Source organism: Aulonocara stuartgranti (genome assembly GCF_965226115.1).
Source record: "Aulonocara stuartgranti genome assembly, chromosome: 7".
Taxonomy (NCBI): Eukaryota; Metazoa; Chordata; class Actinopteri; order Cichliformes; family Cichlidae; genus Aulonocara; species Aulonocara stuartgranti.
The window spans coordinates 26,426,159-26,448,617 of record NC_138945.1 but is presented as its reverse complement, the minus strand read 5'-3'; the positions used below and the strand labels follow the sequence as shown (position 1 = coordinate 26,448,617).

Below are 22,459 nucleotides of genomic sequence, written 5' to 3'. Positions count from 1 at the left end.
GGAAACACAGCTGGGGCAAATCAGGCCTAACGAGACAAGAGGAAGCAAAACCAGACACATTAACATCACACATGGACTTTCAAAGTAAAACAGGAAACATAACAGACTCACGGGCAGGCACTATAACAAAGGGAACAGAGACACTGACTGGATGTGGGGATACAGCAGAAAGGGGAGACAGCAACATGGAACCCAGACAGAAAACCAGAACACTAAAACTCTAACCAAACCCCACCCAGAGAACCTAAACTAAGAATAATCCTAAAACCCATAAAGCAAAGCTAGAATATAATGAAATAACAAAATCAAAGAACCAAAAACACAAAAACACTGGGTCAACGACCCAGGGACCCTAACACTCTGTCTTGAAATTACTTTCTTCCCTTTTTACATATGAAGTCAAAGAGAAAATTGCTTTTTTAAAGGGCAGTTGAAATGCTTGAATAAGACCACGCCATTGTCGTCTGCTTATCTTTTCAAATGTATTTATTTCTTGTAAAATATCCAGCTTATTATTGTACGATCCAGCAGATCATCATCTATACATCGACTTTATCGATTCTTATGAGTCCAGTTTTGAGGTCTCATTGGCTCAAGTCAAATCCACATGTTGATACTTTTTGTTTCATATTAAAAAATTTAGGTAGATAATCGCTTCTTCCTCTTTTTGTCATTATTCCTCGGATTGGCTGTAGAAGTGCATCATCTCTGCCCTCTCTTCATTGTATCCGTGGGAGTGTTCCTGCTCATTGCCTCCTCTTCCTCTGTCCTCCTGGCAGTGAATCCCCAGCCTCTTCTGCAGCTTCGCCTCCTGGAGGCGGAGCTCCATAGAGTCCACCAGGTCGTAGATGTTATCCAGGGACCACATAGGTGATGGAAACCATGTTTTGGGGTCACCATCCTTCCCCACAACCACCATGCTGAAATAGTCCTTATCGATCTTTAGCTGTTCCCTCATATTGTTGACCAAGTCAGGCGTCAATGACTCAACCTCAGTCTGACTGCGACCTGGGGGAAGGAATGGAAGTCATTTAAATTACACAAAACAGTGAAAAGCGAAAGAAACGAAAACTAGGATAACCCAGATACTTTCAGATTAGATAAAATATTATGACAGCTCAACCTTAAAACCACAGTCAAAACAAAACTTTCGAAAGCATTTCCTCTAGGCTCCAAAAGGGAGAGAGTCCCATATACTTCTATGTTGAAATGCTCGACTTTACAGCAAAAATAAACTTTTACTACCTGGAACAGAAACTTTTTCGTCCTCTGCAGCTAAATTTCCCCTTTGTGTCATCTGTGCTGACATTGATTTTATTTTTGCATTTTTAAAGGAAACATACAAAAAGGAGTCAAAAAATTAATCAAAAGCGCGTTTTTGTTTTTGTGCAGCATGTATTGCTATTTATCCATTGGGATCATTTTTGGTCAGCTGTATAGATCTCTTTGCTATAATGAAGGGGGAACTCCAGGCATCAAGGGCCAGTGTCCTGCAGGTTTTAGATGTGTCCTTGATCCAACACAGCTGATTAAAATGGCTAAATTTCTTCCTTAACATGGCTTGAAGTTCTCCAGAGGCCTGGTAACTAACCAATCATTTGATTCAAGTGTGTTGACCCAGGGTGAGATCTAAAACCTGCAGGACACTGGCACTTCAGGCCTAGAGTTCCCTACCACTGATGTAGACTACACCTGCCAACTGCATCTCCATCTCTGTGCAGGCCAAACCACATATCTACATGTGGCAAAAGGTTAGCAGTAGTGACAGCATGATAGAATATAAATACTGAGTGTGTCTTCCTCAGCTACAGGCTTCCTTTGGTTGACAGATGTAGCCTTTTGCAGTCCACAAAACCTGTGAGATCATGCAAGCCACATCAATCTTTTTTCTTTTTTTTTTAAACAAAGAATGCTCTTAAACCAAAATGTTTATTAAACTACCTACCTTAAAATATACAATATTACTAATGATTTCAAACGTGTATGCTCCATTACGTCTCATACACCTGGAATGCCCCACATTACCATGACGTACCATTTAAGGGAAATAACTCAACAGTTCCTGATGCTTTTTCTTCTGTTCCTATCAGCTTTAGCATGGCAAAGTGACGAATACCTGAGAAAAACACAAGAGAAGGTACATTTAGACTCATTAAAAGGGACACATTCAGCACAGATAATCAAAACGATCCCTTTTTATAAAGACAAAGAAATGATTTTTGTGTCGATGAACCTATTTAGCTAAGTGCCTGTCTAGCTATGGTTATATATTTCAAATAATATGGCTCTTGTACCACACAATTTTATAAATGCATAACATTTTTAATACACTAATATTCATATTATAATATTCATTGTTTGATTCTGTCATGATCCGTACAGTTTTGTTTAATGGTATGCTTTTTCAGGTCCGAATTTCACAACCATGACAAATCTACCCATGTCTGACTTCTGGCTTCCTTGTAACACTTCCTTGTTACCGCGGGTCTTTTAAAACACGTACCCAGGGGACATTCCTGTCCTCTGACTGCAGAGAGCTGCTGCTGAAACAAATAGTCATCCTCAGAGGGAGCAGAGATGAGCAGCAGTCTCCTTTTAGAAATGAACCTAGAAATGAAAAATATAGATTTAAACTTGGATACCTGTCAGTTTCATTCAGTCATTAGACCACCTTCTATAAAATGGAAGACCATAGATTCAATCATACTTTTACTCAGTTTTCAAATTTGAATTATGCTACACTTTATATCATGATTTGTGTTAATAAAATAGAAACAAACATAAACTTACACAGGAATCAATAAAGACGAATATGAAGAATAATTACACGATTTAAGATAAAGATAGGAGATTGGAGTGTGAAAGCTTCAGAGATCCACGCTCCACTAAAAAAAGGTCGCATTAACCACATGGGTTTTTTCACTGTTGATAATTTAAGGTGACGGAGAGATTAAAATATGCTGACCCTGTTTACAGCAATCTTCAAATTTATTTTGAGCTTGTTTTGTTCTTAGTGGATGGTGCTCACTGCAATAAAAACAGATTAGTTATATTACCTGAGCAGTGGGTTTTCTACTACAGGCTGTCCCATGTCTTTAGAGCACGCTGGTGGATTCTTTCTTTCCTTCTCTTTTTCTCGGTTCCTCGAGGGAAAGTTGTCAATGTAGTCAAACAAAGCCTGGCTTGATGGTGGAGCCTCAAAGACTCTCTGGGGGGGAAGGATAAGAGCAGGTGAGGGATTAGATCTTTAGTCTTTATGGGCATACATAAGCAACTAAACAACAAGGAAAATGTATTGCGATACAACTGTATTATTTACAATTTTTTTCTTTTTTGGTGAATGTCAAAGTTATTAAGTGACCAACACTTGGTCACATAATAAAGTTGTTCCCGATTACTTTAAGTGTTGCTGGAGTCATCAGAACTTTGTCTTCTCCATGCACCCTGGAAGTAGGTGAAGTTGTGCCAGAAATATTTGTTGCTATGAACATCAAAGTCCCATCTTTACCTGGTTAAATAATGGGTTCCTCGATGGGTTACTTTAAGTTCAAATATTGCAATGGTTTTGAAATATGAGTGTGTTGTCCTTTTAATCGCTAAACTTATCTGCTATCAGAAAGCCAAATAAGCAAGAAAAGGCCAAACTTGGAAAGCTCAGGTGAGATTTTCTTACACTGGCCTTGATGTCATAATCTGTGACAGTCATTGAAAAGAGGTCAGGCGACGACAGGCCGAGCTCTGCCCTCAGCAGAGAGATGGCCCCTAAATCCAAGAAGTGCTCTGCTTGGCCACTGAGTGGAGGCTCTGAATCTGGAGAACACACATACAAAGGATATAAATCAATGTGTGCACACACAGATGTTAGAGAAAATACCAAGTACACGTTACAGTGCATGCAACAAAAACAGCAATTATAACCACTATATCCCAAATCAGTGTCTCTGAACGATGTGTGAACTTGAAGACAGTGAGTACACAGGGCTTTTGTTTGGCTGTGTATATTCACCAAGTCCTCTTGTGGAAAGGGACTACTGTGTTAACTGTTAAAATGTAACTACTGAAGTATCACAGTGTAAAGGTTAAACTAAACATTTACTACATTCCGCAGTGCAAAATTAAACTGTTACTTCCTGGTACACAAGTTCAGAGAACTATTACATTTTGCTTAGCAGTAAACCTGAGCTGTTTATGTTATTCTGACTAAACCACTTCACTTTATTATTGTGTATTGCTATATGCTTTATTAGATACTATCTGCTTTTTTATGGCTGATGGGAACTGTGTATTGTATGGGTTAGTTCCCTGATGATGAATTCCACTGACTTTGTTGTGCTCTTGATTTTGTATTCAGCGTCATACTGAGGCTGAACTTTGTAGTTTTGAGTTAAATGTCTCAACGCACATTGACTGGATTAGGCTAGCATTAAATTTGGTTCAGTAAGGCGCCCGCTCACACAGGTCTACAGATCAGCCTCCAGATAAAAATGTGCATTCTCTAATCACTTAATGCATGTTTAAATATTCAGTCCTGCAGGTCTATAGATTGACGGTGACCCTCTGGCATATATATTTTTCCTGGGGAAAATATATATTCCCTGACTGGTTGGCAAGTGGTTGCAATCGCTTGGTGACGTTGGTGGCAAAGAGGAATATGGTGCTGCACCAAAACTCTCCTTATGATTTCTTTGGTTGATAACAGTTTGCATTGAAGATGTTGTCATTGCAGCAACTCTACTACCAACCACAGTGATCACAAGGAGGTTTTAGTTTCAGCACCTTCTGTACAACTTCTAGCAACCACTCTCGACCCAATCATGGAATACACATTTTTCCCGGAGGACGGGAGGTTGCTATGCCACGTCTCTAGGCCTATGTGACTGAGGGATAATTTATGTCCCTCTGAAGTTGAACTGCCTTACTTTACCTTCAACCATATGTTATTAATAAATGATATACTGATATGGTGACATATGGGAGTTAGGCTAAAATATTAATCGAAGGCTCAAAACAACAGTTCTTCAAAAACAAGTCCACAAACAATTGTGTTCAAAAGTTTACATACATTCATCATGGCCATGAATGTCATGGCAGTTGAGGGCTTTTCAGCGTAACTGGTGCTGAAGGTTCTACATTGTCTTAACTTGACAAGGCCAAGACCTATTAGGTTCTTGATTGACTACAACTAGTAGTTTCTCTTTTCCAGAATAAAAAGAATTTGTTTGATGCCATTAATTGGATTGACCAATATTCAGAACAATGAGAAAGTCCAACGAACTCAGTCAAGATTAAAGAAAGACAATAGGAGACTTAAATTAAAACCTTTTGAAGCCATTTCTAAACAACTGCAGATTCCAAGATAATTAACTTAAATGACTGTAAGTATGTGCCATTCAGATGTGTTATCACTATGTGGAAGAAGACCCAAACTGTCACCCTCAATAACTGAAAACATCCATCCATCCATTCGCTTCCGCTTATCCTTTTCAGGGTCGCGGGGGGCGCTGGAGCCTATCCCAGCTGTCATAGGGCGAGAGGCAGGGTACATCCTGGACAGGTCGCCAGTCTATCGCAGGGCTAACACATAGGGACAGACAACCATTCGCACTCACATTCACTCGCACATTCACAATTTGGATTATCCAATTAACCTATCCCCACAAGTTGCATGTCTTTGGACGGTGGGAGGAAGCCGGAGTACCCGGAGAGAACCCACGCAAACACGGGGAGAACATGCAAACTCCACACAGAAAGACCCCGGCCTGATGGTGGAATTGAACTCAGGACCTTCTTGCTGTGCGGCAACAGTGCTAACCACCATGCCACCGTGCTGCCTTTATCACATGATAAATGTTTTTATTTACACGTAATCCACGTTGAGAAATGGGGACGAGACAAACCAGAAAGAAGCAGACCAACACCAACAACCTCCTGTGAGTTTTGTAGGTTATTCCAGGCCATTCCTCACTTTGTACTCATGAGTGTCTGTGCTGTGCTGTTTGAAGAGCAAGCCCCATAGAAAACAAAAACAAAAAAAACAAAAAACTGAAATATCAGAATGACTATGACATTCATGCGCAGGGTTAGTGTGTCTAAAAACAGACTTCAGACCAAAGGTTAAAATTAATTTATTAATAATCCATGTCTGTACACGCATAAGGCGTATACCAAGATGGCTATCTCTTTACTAACAACCTTAAGGCTTATAAACAGTCTGTGTATTTTACCGTTAGCTATTGTTAGCATGCTAAAATAGCTGGCAATAGGTCAACACCCACGGACAATTTTGTTACTGTTCAGTTTCTAGGAAGCACTATATTTGCCTTTGGTTGCATGTTAGTAAAAAACAAAACAAAACCAAATACGTGTTGGTTCAGTGAACCCTGAGAGGATTTGTAGTTTTAAAAGCATTCATGAAGAGAACCTAAACAAATGTTGAAATGCAAATACATAACTGGCAACAAAAGGTAAAAACCCTTCCTACCTAGGTGGTAGTGCTGAATTATAAGTGTGCCATCACTTCCCTGTCCAGTAATGGTTGCCACTGTGATCTTCCTTATAGCGAGTTCACAGCGATACTTCTCATTCTCCTCAGTCTGCTGGATATACAGTGTTGCCTCTCTGTTGGGTGTTGAGATCACCTTGTATGAGGCAAAACAAAAACATGAAAATTGGTTCAGGTACAGCCGTGAAAACACATGATTTAAATTCATTAACAATCTGGAGGCAAAGAGAAGTGCAACGATTAGACAAAAGGTCTTACCATCAACCTTCTTGTCCCCTTTAAACTGTCCAAAAACTCCTTCAGCGCTGTTTTATCCTTCTCACTTGCCTCTCTGTTGGACTTTTTCCCCCTTCCTTTTCTTTTCTTTCCTTTTTTCCCTTTGCCTATTTTCTTAGACCTCTGTTTTTCCTTTTTGTTCCCCTTTCCACTCTGACCAGTTTTATTTCCATTATTTTTCTCTACATTTCTTTTCTTTCCTTCTTCCACAGATGGATGAGTGCTGCAATACAATATATAAAAAAGTCACTTTGATGTCCATCCAGCACTAAAAACAGTATTTATGTGCTGTAAGCAGAAGAGGAGGCAAGAAATACCAGATGTGAACACAAATCAAAACATTCAAAGGCATACTCTTCACTCTGTTTCAAAGTCTAACAAAACATACTAACTTAAAAAGACATTACCTGTTTTTCTTTACTTCCTCATTGCTCCTTGAAACAGATGGAAGACTGTTCACCCTTGTTTTCTCCTGTACTTTAGAATTGATGGGATCATTGTTGCTCGAAGGCTTTCTCATTGTAGACGGCTTACGAATTACAAACCTCGACCGACCACTCAGTATATCCTGGATCTTACTCCTCAGAGCAGCTTTTTTGTCCAAAGGTGGTCTTCTTTGTAATGGCACCACAGAAGTCACATTTCCTCTCCTCTGAGGACTAAGTGTCATCTTTTTTCTTTTTTTCACAATCTTCTTTTTGGTGGTTTTACATCTAAAACATGGCATAGAAAACAAAAAATTCACATGTGTGTTCACTTGGAAAACTATGAAATCTTTATCTGTTTTTAATCATCATTTTTTTTAAACTGATGAACGTAAGTGTCAGGGATTGTAAAAAAAAAAAATACAATAAAATAAAATGAGGGGGAGTTGTTTAGCAGGAAGTCTGGTGAGCAGATACTGCCCATGGAATAACGTCCTGTTCATGTCATGGTCCTGCAACCATGACTCAGTGACTTTGTGTTTGTGTTCTTTATTGTTATTATTCTCTTTATTATTCATGGGCTGTTTTGGGATGGTTTGTGTTTTGGGATTTTAGATACTGGGTTCTGGGTTTGTGCTCCCTCTATTGGTCCCTGGTGTTAGTGTTCCCCTGTCTCGTCAGGTTAATCAGGTCCAGCTGTTTCCCCCCACCTGTGTGTGATTTCCCAGTGTCTCTCTGTGTACTTATAGTGTGTGTTTTCCTCTGCTCCTCGTCGCGTCGTCTGTGTTCATACCCTGTGAAATCCTCTGCGTGCTCTCCCTGCTGTTCTCCCTTCATGTTCAGGTTTGCCACTCCTTTGTGTAGTTTCTCCCAGTTTAGTTCGTCCTTAGTTCAGTTTTGCCATCTCCCTTTTATGTTTGGTATTGTCAATAAATCACCCTTCACGTCTGAAATAGTGCTGCGTTTGAGTCCTCCTTCCACTCTTCACACGGCCGCTGACCCGGACCGTGACAGTTCACCAATGAATCGCTTCACTTGTTCCCCATCGCTTTGTCAGTTGCTGCATTTGATATTCAATATTCTGGTTGTGTAGATTAGTCTTGCATATTTTCCAACCTTATTAGTCCATAGTATCCTTCTTTCCCATTGGTAATTAATTCAGTCTCTCAGAAGTGAGCTTGACTTAAGCTAGTGCCCAACTGCTTATAGGTGAGTTATAGTTTCTGTGTTCTTGAGTCTGCTAGAGAGACTACTCTGATCTGAGTGACGTCAATTTCATCATCAGACGGTGAATGCAAGGCGGTCATACACTTAAGTGACCGGATAAACTAATGAGACTTTTCTTTACCTGCATCAACTACTCAGCAGCCTCCAGGTGGAAGGAGGACAACCGTTACTCAGTCTCTGTAACTGCTAGTCTTGTGTGCGTACGCCATATAATGGTCTAAAGATCTCTGAAACTCTTGTATATAATTGTTTTGCACTGGGTACAAATATCCTTGCACATTTTGTGACTCTTCTGTACTTATTGTTTCTGAATTCACTGCAGGAGCCTGTCTAGGACTGTTTGGCAAACTTCCTGACACGTTCCTCTCAAAGCTCAGAAATAGTACATTAATTTAATTTGTGATGTTGACTTGACCATAGATGTGCATGTCAGAGTAAATTGTTGTCTGACTCTCTCTGCTAGCCCTGCAATATACTGGCAACATGTCCAGGGTATATCCTGGCTGTCACTCCATGACCGCTGGGATAGGCTCCAGACCTCTATGACCCTGAACTGTGTAAGTGGAAGAAAATGAATTATTGATGCTAAACAGGACAAACATTTCACGGTGTACAGCTGAAAAGGAAGCATGATCATCATATATAGGACCTTTAAAATTAGTCATCACATAAAAATAAAAGTAAGGTAGTGAAACCTGAGGTGAGATCCTTTTCTGGTCATCTTCTCCAGCTTCCTCATGGGGAACTGATCGATGACCTCCAAAACGGCCTCGACACGCACCGGATAAGGGAAGCGCTCGCTGACCCGTAGGTTCTTCTTTATAACCAGCATGGTGAACTTTTGCTCCTGACATGATTGGTGTTCAACACAAATCAGAAACACATCAACTAGTAAACCACCAAGAAGCATTTCAGTTTAAAAAAGAATTAAAAACGCAATAACTTTTTTATATGTTGCCAAGAGTTTGAAATGAATCACACAGTTTATGGCACACTGGTTACTTGGCTGGTAAGCTCCAGGTAGTGCAGCAGTTTGGTAACCGTGTCGGGGTCCAGGTTCTCGACTGTGGCATCTCCTTGAAAAGTTGTTTTCTGGATCCGTCCCTCCATCATAGCATTCTGAATGATAGTTACAATGTACGTATCTCTTTCTGCTAAATGGCAGTTCAGGCCTTTCTGAGTAAGGCAGAGAAAGAAACAATCAAATAAAACAAGTAAAAATTGATGGATAAGCAGCTAGTTTAAATTTTTTTTTAAATCTGAAAAAAGAGTAAATAATGTGTATGTATCAGAATAAATTGCAGAGAAGTACTTGCTCCATTTCTTCTAGCTGTTTCTCCATCATACGAAGATATTGGTCACTGTGGGATGGAGCTGTTATCACCCACAGACGCTTTTTACCTGCAAGGGAAAATCGGTGACTGTAGGGACATAAGAACAGGAACATCTGCTGGTCAATTAATTCCTCTTACCTGCAAAGTCAGCCAGGAAATCCATCTCTGGAGCCAAGCTTGATGATGACTCTCCAACTTTTCTGTTATATCCATCTTCTCTGCTTTCTTCCAGCCCTAATCCATGTTCAATTCCAGGAGGAAGGTCTGAGTAGTCTCCCCAGTCTCGTACATTTGGGTCCAACAGTTCCTTTGGCTTACCGTCACCGAAGCCCTGCCATGCAGCCAGCAAACCCAGGTTGTTGAGGCTCCACAAAGCTGCAATCAGCAACAGATAGTGTGAGGTAAAAAACTGAGGCATCTTCACTGATGTTGCAAATAAATTGGTCTGGCGATCAGCTGGAACTGCTTAGCAGCTCATAAATCCTCATCTGAAGTAAAAATACATATGTGCAGTGTTGCTTTCACCACCGCTTGTTTAGAAGTGATGTGCAGTTATTTTAAAAAAGGGGAAAAAAAGTATCCAGTTAATAAAACAATAGCCTGAATCCCAGTTCAACGCTCCACTGAAGGCTTTATGGTGAAAAACAGGTGGATCCAACCTGGAATCTGTAAAGGAAAGGGAAAAGCAAAGACTATCGTGGTGTTAACGTCTCTCTGCAGCAGAGAAACTGACTCGAGAGACACTCCTCTCCTTACACACAGACACACACTCCTGGATCGAATTAAACCCCAGACCCTTTAACAGGAAACTCCTGGAATTTTCTGCAACTTCAAAGCATTTTCTCCCAGAAAACTCTCTCTCCCTCTCTGTCCCACACACTACCATACTATTACACACACACCCCACAAAAAATAGTCATTGTTGCATAATTGGCGCCACACATTGTCTTTGGTTTGAATCTCTTCACCAGATGAAATTTCATTGTATTCAGCATGTTTGATTTACACATATGTCACTATCTGTCAGACAAAAGGATGAACTTTAATCACAAACTTTGTTACCGCACACATGATTTGTGAGAGGTGATTTCCTGGGGTTTTCCCAGGAAAAGGGCAAAGACAGTGAAGGTCATAAACTTTGGGAAGTTCAGGCAGTTCAGACCAAAGCCATTTGTTCAGGAGAGTCAAAGCTTTTAAGTGATGGGAAATGGCAATTACCATAAATAACCAAGACCACACTGCAGATGCCGATGTCTAGAAAAGGTCACACCAGTTCAAAATTGTCAATCTGAGACAAATGTCCTCACAGGGCAAGAGCCTTCTGTCAGGTAAAGGCACTCATCTTTCTCCAACCTCACAAAGCTTAAAAACAACAAAGCTAGATAGCTTACAACCACCTTCCTCTCATTAAAACCTCCAAATCTGACTTGAAACCTATAAACCCCCAGATCTCTTCAAATGCAAACATAATCACTGAAATGGTGACAGAAATTCTGTTTTGCAGAATATTTAGAGCATTCTTAGTAGTGATCTTAGTAATTATTGTTATGTTCACTAACTGGGCAGTTTTTATTAGGTAAACATTGCTACTACTGGGTTGAACACCTTTTAATTCTTTGTGGTGTAGATTCAACAAGGCGTTGGAGTTTTTTTGGTCCACATTGACATGACTGGCATGCTATTACATGGCCAACAGCTTAAACTGACAGGGTGGATCCATGCTTTTCAGGCTGTTTATGCCGGATTCAGATCCTACCATATGAATGTTCCAGTAGAAATGGAGCCTCATCAGAACAGGTAGTCTTTCCAGTCTTCTGTTGCCTAAATACAGTGATAACCATGTGATGTGACTGGCTGATTAGATATTTGCATTAAAAGAGGTTGAACAGGTTTCCCTAATAAAAGTGACTATAAATGGCTTACTCTAGAATTATTGCCCTTATTCTATAAAACAAGCAAATATTTCATGTTTTGTACGATAAATCAAATGCAATTTTTTATATTATATAAATAAAGTATCCACATAAGTATGAAAACTGCACATTGTTAGTATTTTATATGTAATTTCATTTGTAACAAATCATTAGTGGATCTACTGCACATAGCGAGGAAGTGCAACAGGTAGAATTTTTTGTCAGATGGACTGAAAAACACATGCTTTGAAGAGTTATGACTTTTTAAATATTCTTGCACAAGTTTCTTTGCCTCAAAAATGGAATTTAGTGAGAATAGGGACAAAATAAAGACAATGGAAGAATGCAGGCTGTCAGTGCAATTAGAAGAGCTGTCTGTAGGGTGAAATGAAATACAATGAGAACCAGGTGCAGCCACAATGCATCCCGCTCTGTGGTCCTGATAAAGAGAACCAGATGATCACTGTGTATGAGAAATAGAGGATTTGTTCTGTTTACATGTGCTGTGCTTTAAGTGAATGAATGTGAGAGAAAAGAAGCTAAGAATAGCATAAACAAAGACACATAAAGAAGCTGCTATCTTGTTGTTTAAGTGTCAAAACAGGTCGTGTATCAGTTTTTGTAATAATGATACACAGTTAAAAGGTAAAAACAGTAAGAATTCACCTCCCCGTTAGCACAACAATGTGATTTTTCATAGCAAATACATCATTTAAGAGACAATCATGATGTCAGATTTCATTTCAGACAGTGTACCAGCTTACATTTACCATGATGAGAGATCTTTGGGTTAAGACCAAGAATAACAGAGTGAAAGCCTCCTTCCGCTGACTTCACAGCACCATTCATATTACACTTTGCACGAGAACGCTGAATTTCATACAGCTGTGCAGTCTCCAACATACCAAATGAAGCCCAGGTGTTGAGTTTAGTGTTTTATATGTAAGATTACAATGACATGCTAACATAATCAAATGCACAACAGCCTCAGGTCAGTATGAGGTCGCACATGATGACATCACAAGGGGGAGGACACGTATAACATCAGTCTCCAAATCATAAACACAGACAAAAGATTTAAATTTGTACAAATATATTTGTATGCATAGTAAATTGAGATAACTGACCTGCCACGATGAACAAAAAAACTCCAGGGACCCCCAACCTTCTGGTGACCACAAAAAACTTGTTCTAATCTGAATAGAAGAGTATTTTGGAGTCTGGATTGTGAAAAACATTGTCAGCTAGGTTTACTGAAAAGATAAACAACTCAAGGTAAACACCTTAAAAAAGCCCCTCACTAATATTGACCAAATCCTATGAATTGGACCTCTGTGTCTACCTTTGTGACATCATGAATTTTTTGTTTTGCTTATATGATGCCTAGTAGAGCCACAGAGAGGGTCACCTTAAAGCAAGGACATCCTAGTTATTAACAGTGGGCATGCCAAGTATGCAAAGTGCACAGCTGACTTTGTGACTATGTGAGACTGTTACATGTGCACAAATTAATGCACACAATTAAATCAACCTCAGTGCAAGTCTCAGCCCTGAAAGTTGGCCCTAAGTATATTTTTTTTAATCCAGGTCCCCAAGTAAGCATCTGTAGACCCATGCAAAAGTGAATTTTGTAATGTTTACTCCAAATGTAGATGGGGCTTCTCATAGCTCAGAATGAATCTTTCTGGGGTAACCTGAGATATAAACACATGTGGGTCCTCATACATTGCATTTTTCAGTGCTTTGAAAAAATATCCGACCTCTTCCTGCTTTTTATTTGCAGAAAGGAAGGGGTATATACTTTTTCACAGCACTGAGCATGCATTAATGAAACACAGCTGGCAATAGCCTATTTTTTTGGCTCAGTGCTACTTTGGGGAGACCAAGAATTCCTCTGTGCAGGAACAAAAAGAATGAGAGTATTGGCTGCGGGCTGCTTTATCCACGAAATGAAAGCAAATGCGAATAGCAACACAAAAACTGTACAGTAAACTCTATGAATCAAGCGGAGCCTCATATTTAGTAAACTGTAGTAGAGCGCGCCTCAGTGGGGCCATGCAGAGTTGCACCTTCAACGTTTTTTTATGCATTTTTCAGGTACATTACAGAAATGTGCTCATTAGTCTTTTCCAGCACATGGAAAGGCTTCACCATAACTTTTCGTCTGATTTAAGGCTGTAAATCTGATGACATATAATATGTGGAAAAGTTATCATAAAGCATAAAAGGAAACGTTGACAAGACAGAGAAACGGCACTGACAGTAACAGCGCAACATGCGCCGCCTGATATCCTCTGACGCATCTCCCGTGGTCCAATCACGTCTCTGTGCCGGCCGCTTCTCCTCACTCCTTCCGGGTCGTCGCAAAGTTCGCCTGTGCTGCACAGAGCCGGGGACTGTCTTCAAAGGTCAGTCGAGTTATCAATCGTTAACCTCTCCACTCTCGCTTTCCACCATACATTTGTTTCGGTTTGCATTTCTGCGAGTGTGCGAGGGGCCTTTTTGACTCACACGTCGCCTACATGTATGAATCAGAACCATATGACTTTGTATGCAAGCTAGCGCGCTTTATGTTAGCTCGGGTTAGCTTCCTTACCCCCCCCCCCCCCCCCCCCCCCCCCCCGTTATATATTTTGTCACGGGTATAGACAAAAAGAAGCGAGCAGCCCGCCTGGATTGTGAGCGTGTTGTCTCTTGAGTCGCAGGGGAAGCTGTGTGAGAGCTGGCCCGCCTGAAATGCGTTTAATGCACCAGCTTTTATGCTCCAGATTCTTTGAATGACACCGCTGTGTTGTTGTTATTGTAAGGAAGCCATTGATATGTGGTTTTGTTTTACTGGTGACTCACGAGGTGGTGGAAAGGTTAACGGTGCTCAGAGCGGGTTAAGCATAGAACACAAAGCAGCAGACCCAAGCAGCTTGATGATGATGTTGGTGGTTATTTTTATGTATCTTTAGCTAACTGTTAGCTGAAACTCAATGACGTGGTAGTTACAGGTTAAAAAAAACAAACAAACCCTCAACTACTGCCTTTAAATGATCCACAATTAACTTTTATCGACCTTTATTCGTGTTGTTATTTATTTATTAATTCATACACGTAGTTCAGTTTGCGTTTATGTTGCCACGTTTCATTCAGGCCTGTTTAACTTCAGCCTTGGTTTACTGAGGACTGCTCAGCTTTTGTGCTCCAACTGAATGCCTGAAAAATCAATAATAATGATGATAATAATACTACTAAAAATGTCTAGCATGAATATCCAAACAGTGTATGCACATCCAAGGCTGTACACTGAGAGATCCCATTGTTAATGAGCTTCTTAATTATCAGTAAACATCAAATGACTGTTTTTTGTTTATGAAGTTGTACAGTTTGGTTTTCTTGGGTAGTTTTTGAATATTGTTGGTCATATGTGGCCTGTTACATTTTCACTACTGTTTAACTCTAGATTGAGAGCTTAATTCAATAATGAAATAACAATAAATAACTTAATTTAAAATGTTTGCAGGCATATTCATTAATGTGCCTACGCTATGATTGTATGACTGTATTTAGATTTAATGATGTATTGATTGCTGTTTATAATTTATCACTTGTGTTTTTTGTGTACTAAGACATTGTTATTAGCTCTTTAAACTTTTTACAAAAAAATTACGAACAGCTCAATTAATAGCATTGATTGCAGTTTACACAGTAACTATATTTTCCACTCACAAAGGTGTAGCAGCAAATAATATGATTTTTTTGCTTGACAAATTACTTGAAATATTGAGGATTCCTCAGTTCATTGAGTCCCTTGAACGCCACTCTCTGCACTAATGATTGGTGCATGTTTTTAACCTTTACTCAAGACATAAAAAGTGGCACAGTAGAGCTTGTAGCCAGTGCGGTCTAGTTTGAACCCTTCTGCACCAGCCTCCTCTCCTAGTTTATCCCAGTCATATTATCTTCTTTTAAAGCAAACATACTACGCCACATATGCTGTTTACTGCCTTTGAATCATTTGGTTTGTTGCAATTAAAATAAGTGATTGTAGTTCTCTGTGGCTTTATTAGTGCACAGTTAGGTTGATATGCGATCAAACAACGCACTCATAATAAGGTGCTGAATTTTAGTGCAGCTATGTGACCTGTTGCATAAACAGTGGTCACTTGCATGTCCTTGATGTGCAAGGGAAGGACAGTTTTCTGTGAAAGGATTTGGCATGTGTGTAGTTGGATTCTAGTTCTGGGATCGAGAAAAATATTCAACATGCTTATTTTTTCCTCTCACTTCAACATAGTTTCATCCTGCAGTTCTTCTTAACCTCTAACCACCCTCCCCTCTCTCTCTTTTCATGTCTCCTCCCAGGAGGGCTGTTGTCTGTCCTCTATAGCTCCTCCTGCAGTGTGAGTGTCAGGTGTGTGTGCGTGCACCATGGCTAGCCTCCTCCGAGTTGTGGCAGCCAGCTGCTCAGCGCCTGTGTTCAGCGGGGTTTCTGCTGTAAAGCTGCAGAGTGGCCGTACCATCAAGTCAACATGTCTGCGTTTTTTTAGGACCCATCAAGCCCTCGGGCGATGTGCTAGTCCAGGTAAGGCACTGCACAGTGAGGAGCGTAAGTTAAAGAATCATTAATGCTATAATCAGTGTGGTGTGACTCTTTGTTTTATTGACTGTCTTCGTAATCCATAAAATGGGCAAGGTGACCCAGGCCTGGAACAGTGTTTTATTGCTAGGTGTAAGCTTTTGTGACCTAGTGTTCCTATATAAGAATAATGCCATGAAATTCACAATTATGTATGATTGGTCATTCTTTAATAGCAGGCTGGGTTTTTCTGCTGTTTCATTGAGACATGTCTTTGAGATATAGGTAGATATTTAACCGCTGATAGCCACAGGAGCAACACCACCTGTAGCATCCATGTCTTTTCTCAGTGTCAGGTGTACAGCATGAGTGTTACAGGTGTCTGCTACGCATTATATAAAACAGATAGAGGGTTATTCAGTTCACCTTAATCACTGTTGCAGCATTCTATTCATTCATTCTTGCATGCTTGTTTTGAAGGTCAGTGTTATGAAATAGTTAATCCAGAGGACAAACTTCAGTCTCATCCAGCAGTTTTTCAGTTTGGAGTTTTGCTTTAGAGTCGGTGTTGCATACTGTTTAAATATCATATAGTGCATAACCCAGTTTCAGGGACATTCTCAGTTTGAAGGCTCTGAGGCAGCAGGTGTGATGACTGTGAAGCCAGTACCAGCTGGTTAGAGGAGCTTTATGTCTGCGTGTGCTGGTTTCCTTTGCTTCATGGTGACATGGGTTGATTTTCTACAGTTCAGCTCGCTCCAGTAACAGCTGGCAGCGTTTATTCTGGACACACAAGTGTCAGATTATGATCTCATGTAGGAGGGGCACACATGCTTACGTGTGATTATGCTTTGACCTCCAGAGAACCTATATACTCACAGCATAACCTGAAAGCATGTGTTTACGTGAGACGGGTTTTGTTCTTTAAAGTGGACAAGATCAGACTTTGCTGCATGTTGTGTATGGTGTTGGCATAACTTGCAAGCAAGCTTACAGACATAACTGACTGTGGGATTAGAGTTAGCAAATGAGCACAGCATGATGCTTCTGACTTCTTTTGTAAAATTGTCAGAGAACTGCTTCAGCACTAATCTAAAAAAATAAAAATCACCGTAATCTTATTTGTAAGTTTTTATCTCAGCCCAATCAATGATTATAATGTCCCTGTATAATAAAAGGCTGGTTTGCCGTACGTCTAAGCATCCCCTCCTTTGAAACAACCCAGGTCTGTCAGCCTCTCAGCATTTCCTCTTGTCCTCATTTCCAAGAAAATCGGCACAGTGTAAACATGTTTATTTAAAAACAACAATCACGTGCCTCTGAGGGTCTGCCCTTTTCAATGTTTCATTCATAGGGGAAGGTGTCGAGGCTGCAGGCTCAGGGTTTCAGTCGTGGAAGCTTTCATTGCTCTCACAGTAACGTAATAAGTTATCTTCAACTCATAAGACTATCTTCACTTGTCTTGTCTCTTGTGTCTGCACCGGGTCTTCCGAGCACGTCTATGTTGCAAGTGTTGTTGATATGTGAAGGGATTAACACGGATCACTTTGATCATCATCATCGATCTATCCGTATGTTTGCAATCGGACTACATTAGTTTAGTTTGTTGAAAATGTCACGTTACATATGCGGTAATTGATTAGGTCTTTAGCAAAAAAAGGTAATCAACAGCCCTTGGTCACTGCTTTTAGTGAATGGATTTATCTGCTTTTGTCTACTCAGCGTGCTTATTCAGAGCATTTTATTTTGGTAGATAGGGTTCTTATATCAGTACTGACCTTTGATTTATAGACCATATTCACATGGTTGGCTCAGAAAAATAAATTCTGAGCCGTCTTGTGCTGCAACGCTTCCTGTAAAAGTGGCCATAGGATGGGTCACTGCAGCAGCAGGAGCAAAAAAGAGTAAAGGTTCATGTGTATGGGTTGAGGAGGCAGCAGGAAGGAACTGCAGTGGAATTTCCCATAGGAGCCAATAAAGCATGCGCCTGCCTGTCACTTGAAAAAGAAAGTATTATAAAAAGACTCTGACGTTTTCAGTTTGTTCTTTCTGTTGTTTTCTTTTCAGTTTCTCTTTTGCTACTAATTTATCCCTTGTTATTCTCTCATATCATACTCCCCTTTTTATGTCACCATTTGAATCAGTAAATGATTTGATTAGTAAATGAGAGACTCAAAATACCTGCAAAACTGATGAATTTACCAGCAGTCCAAGCTGTAGTTTGTGTTTACTGCTAATTTGCAAATGTCACATGAAGAGAAAAATCTTATCAGGAATGCAAACAAAGGCCGTTATTTATATGTTTATGGTAAACTCAGCTAAGTTGTCCTTTCATGTAGTAGTAGCAAAGATCCATAGCATAAGCAAAATGTTGTGGCTTGTTTATTGTCACTATATCTTTCTGCTGTTTTGGAACATGGCATCTTCAGTCGTACAAACCCAGAAACACACTGCACATTTCTACCATCTTTCTTCATTAAGGATTCAATATTTATTTATTTCACCTTAGCTTTTGTAGCTCATTAAAAAATTTCCTTCAGTTTGTGAGTTTCACCAGATCATTTTCCCCTCTCTAGGTATTCCATACAAACAACTCACAGTCGGCGTTCCCAAAGAAATTTTCCAGAATGAACGCAGAGTGGCGCTATCGCCTGCCGGCGTCCAGGCACTCATTAAACAGGGTTTCAATGTTGTTGTGGAGTCCGGAGCTGGAGAGTCTTCCAAGTTCGGTGATGAACAGTACGCCCAGGCTGGAGCAACAATTAAAGACCTCAAAGATGTCTTAGCCTCTGATGTGGTGGTTAAGGTAAGTCTTAAATAAAGAGAGGGTGTGTTGTGTAGAGAGGGAAGAGGAGGCCACAAAAGGCGGTTGAATGAAACCTGTGCCAGAAATGTATCACTATCTGACTGACTGGTTAAGAAGAGGTAATGAAGGATAATAGAAGGAAGTGGGGGAAAGGAAGGAAGTCATAGTTTTGATGATGACAGCAGCTTTTGGCGTGATGTGTGTCTTGTGGTGTAAGTGTAGGAGGATGTGGAGGGATGACAGAGTATGTGAATGCAGGGAAAAAAAACATGTCACTATCCCAAAACAATTAAACTGTCTGTCTTCACGTCAGACATGGTGGTTGAGGATGAGAAAAAGGCAGCGATTCTAAGAAAATGAGAAGCAGCTTCATGCTTTTACAGGTTCTTATTTGATAATCATTTATAATTAAAGGTTTGTTATTTTATAATCTAAACTAATATGAAAGTGGAAAAATGTCAGAGAGAAGTGAAGGTTGCTGTGGATGACTTACTTTAAACACAACCTACTGGATCCTTACTTCCTTGGATACTATACGTACCAGTATGGACCTGAGTTTTAGTACATTGGTCACTCATGAAAGAGCCTTGGTAACTGTAATATACTACTGATGAAACCAGTGGGTGAGTCTGGACTGGAACTGATGGTGTTAACTTCATAGCATAAAAAAAGTCAGAACTAAAAAACACTAAAACTAAAACACTGCACTGTAGTTGGCTGATGTCGAAGAAAAGGTAGAAATATACATATCTATAAAAATATAGGAAACACTTGCAGTACTCTATAGTAGCTTTGATATATACTCTGGGATAAACTGATCTCGATAAGATCTGATCAGTTATTTCTGGTCACACTACGTTCGTTTTGAACTATGTGAGCTTTGTCTGCTTCCAGGTCCGTGCTCCTATTTTCAACCCTGCTCTGGGTGTGCATGAGGTGGATATGATGAAGGATGCATCTACTTTGATCAGCTTCATCTATCCAGCTCAGAACCCTGAGCTGATGGACATGCTGTCCAAGAAGAAAGCAACTGTCCTGGCTATGGACCAGGTGCCCAGAGTCACCATTGCCCAGGGTTACGATGCACTGAGCTCCATGGCAAACATCGCAGGGTATGTTCACGGTGCCTTCAAGGCATGTATTGTTGACTGCTTGCGTCCAGTTGAATGATCTGCTCCTGTCTTCCTGTACTCTTGTCTTATAAACAAAATGTTGAATTACAGACCCAGACCAGAAAAAGGAAAACATTTCTTCAGATGTTTTAGCAACTGCTCAATTTTTCTTTCTTTTTTGCATGTAGCACATCTATATTCATTGTTTTCTTTGTTATGAATTCCCTGTCTTTTCAGGTACAAGGCAGTGGTGCTGGCAGCTAACAGCTTTGGACGGTTTTTCACTGGACAAATTACAGCAGCCGGGAAAGTGCCTCCTGCAAAGGTGTGTAGTCTGAGTCCGTGTACTTTTGGAGGTAGCATTTCTTTTATTTAGAAGGTATGCGTCTGTGAATGTGACTCTGCCAGTTTTAACTTTAAGCATGGGCCATAACTCTGGTCATCCTTAACTAGTATTTGTACGCCTTCTTTAATAGGTGCTCATCATTGGAGGTGGCGTGGCTGGGTTGGCAGCAGCGGGCACCGCCAGAGCCATGGGAGCCATTGTCAGAGGATTTGATACGAGGTTAGAAAAGTTATTGACTGTAAAATATTATTTGTTATTGTTTTTTGTTCACCAGCTAATATAGTCAGTATTATTAATTTAGTGTAGAACTAGCGGCTACAATGGCAACATCTAATATCGCAGTTAATCACAGCGACAAAGGCGTTGTGTCTCCTTTGGCTTTTTCACAATAAAAGCTGTCTTTGGCAGTTGAACACTTTGAAGCAGCAGCAGTAAAAAGCTAAGAGAAACGTGAAGGAAATGTGCAGTAATGATGTAAAAAATGGGATAAAATTATGACGCATGCCTTCTTTCCTTTGAGTTCCTTATACCTGCTATACATGGAAAATTCAAAGAAAACAAGGGCTTTGTAAATGTAAGGGCCTTCATCCCTTCATATACTATACCGTTCAGTTTTATAAAGTTAATTCTACAGTCATGCTAATTTTCTGTGTGCAGTGAACTTGCTGTCCTATAGATTTTATTTTACAGCAGTTAAAGTCAGCAACCAGATCTCGGACTTGTCTAAGGAGCTTGGAAAGAAAAGCGTCTGGACTTCTTTGAGTTGCTTGAAGAGAAAGAAGTCCAGACGCTTTTCATTCCAAGCTCCTTAGACTACGATGACCTGGATGACTGAAAACAATCACAGACAGATCTCTGACTATTTGCAGACTTTGTAGACCTAACAGATAAAGTCAAAATTAAAGCCACTATTAAGCCAGATTCAGTCTGCAATCTGTCTGCGATTGATTGGGGTCCAGCTGGCATACTCTTTTTTGTGATAATATAGTGATTAGCTGTGATAAATTCAGTCACAACCTCATCAATAATGGGGACGTAGTTGGTGCAGTTGGTAACCATCTGAGTCACGTTCCCTACTGCAAAAACATGCCAACGATTGCATCTGAGAATGGCTGAGTTGTGCTCATTAAGGGTGTTGTATGCTTAACGTCTGGTTGACCAGCTTGTCGCCACAGCTACTGCACAAAATTCAGTGCAATCACTAGACAACCACCAATTTTGTTTTTCCTAGTCACAAGGTTGGCTTCCTATTTTTACTCTAGTGTGACTGAGACATTAACACATGTTATTGCTGTAACACAGTATTCACAGTGTGTTTCTCTTCAAGTTTTATGGACATACAGTGTTTCTCATATTGTACCACATAATCATTTTTAGAAGTGATTATTCTTCTGATATTTTCATGATTATTGTTTTTCTTTATTGAATGTAGTGCTTGTTATCTCTCATATCCCAACTTGATATCTTGATTTGGGTGACAGTTACTTTATTTTCATGCACAAAGTGGAAAATAAAGTTCTCTGATTTCAGAAGGCAGAACTGCTAAATGTTTGGGACTTTTTCCTTTAACAGAGCACAGGAAGGATGGTATTTCCTTCAGTAAATGGTTACCAAATAGTTTTCCATTAAATAATATATTAATCTTTGCAGTTTTTATCACACGTGTAATGTGCTCTCATCTGAGATTTCGAAATTACTAGTAACCTCTCATTTTCCTCTCTCCTAGAGCTGCAGCTTTGGAGCAGTTTAAATCTCTGGGTGCAGAACCACTGGAGGTGGACATTAAGGAGTCAGGAGAAGGCCAGGGAGGCTACGCCAAGGAAATGTCTAAGGAGTTTATAGAGGCAGAGATGAAGCTGTTTGCTAAGCAGTGTCAGGACGTGGACATTGTCATCAGCACTGCTCTTATCCCTGGTATGCAGAGAAGCGCAGTGTCAGGCAGAATAAGAATGTT

At 40.1% G+C, this 22,459-nt stretch overlaps 2 protein-coding genes across 2 annotated transcripts in view; one reads left to right on the top strand and one right to left on the bottom strand.

The window, feature by feature from the left end:
* Nucleotides 1–468: 468 nt before the first annotated feature.
* ccdc80l2 (coiled-coil domain containing 80 like 2) lies at nucleotides 469–10,578 on the bottom strand. The gene is made up of 12 exons (XM_082539712.1): nucleotides 9,903–10,578; nucleotides 9,743–9,831; nucleotides 9,433–9,606; nucleotides 9,126–9,277; nucleotides 7,186–7,491; nucleotides 6,761–7,001; nucleotides 6,482–6,638; nucleotides 3,674–3,810; nucleotides 3,057–3,208; nucleotides 2,504–2,607; nucleotides 2,036–2,116; nucleotides 469–1,008 (listed from the first exon to the last, which is right to left on the bottom strand). The coding sequence occupies exons 1-12, from the start codon at nucleotides 10,180–10,182 to the stop codon at nucleotides 674–676; spliced, it is 2,208 nt and encodes a 735-aa protein (XP_082395838.1). The 5' UTR covers nucleotides 10,183–10,578; the 3' UTR covers nucleotides 469–673.
* A 3,409-nt stretch (nucleotides 10,579–13,987) lies between these two features.
* nnt (nicotinamide nucleotide transhydrogenase) overlaps nucleotides 13,988–22,459 on the top strand; it is a 35,898-nt gene continuing 27,426 nt past the window's right edge. The window contains exons 1-7 of the mRNA XM_082538269.1: nucleotides 13,988–14,085; nucleotides 16,028–16,247; nucleotides 18,818–19,047; nucleotides 19,942–20,159; nucleotides 20,397–20,484; nucleotides 20,636–20,724; nucleotides 22,232–22,419. Coding sequence (XP_082394395.1) covers nucleotides 16,094–16,247; nucleotides 18,818–19,047; nucleotides 19,942–20,159; nucleotides 20,397–20,484; nucleotides 20,636–20,724; nucleotides 22,232–22,419 — 967 coding nt within the window. The 5' untranslated portion in view covers nucleotides 13,988–14,085; nucleotides 16,028–16,093. The remainder of the gene's footprint in view (nucleotides 14,086–16,027; nucleotides 16,248–18,817; nucleotides 19,048–19,941; nucleotides 20,160–20,396; nucleotides 20,485–20,635; nucleotides 20,725–22,231; nucleotides 22,420–22,459) is intronic.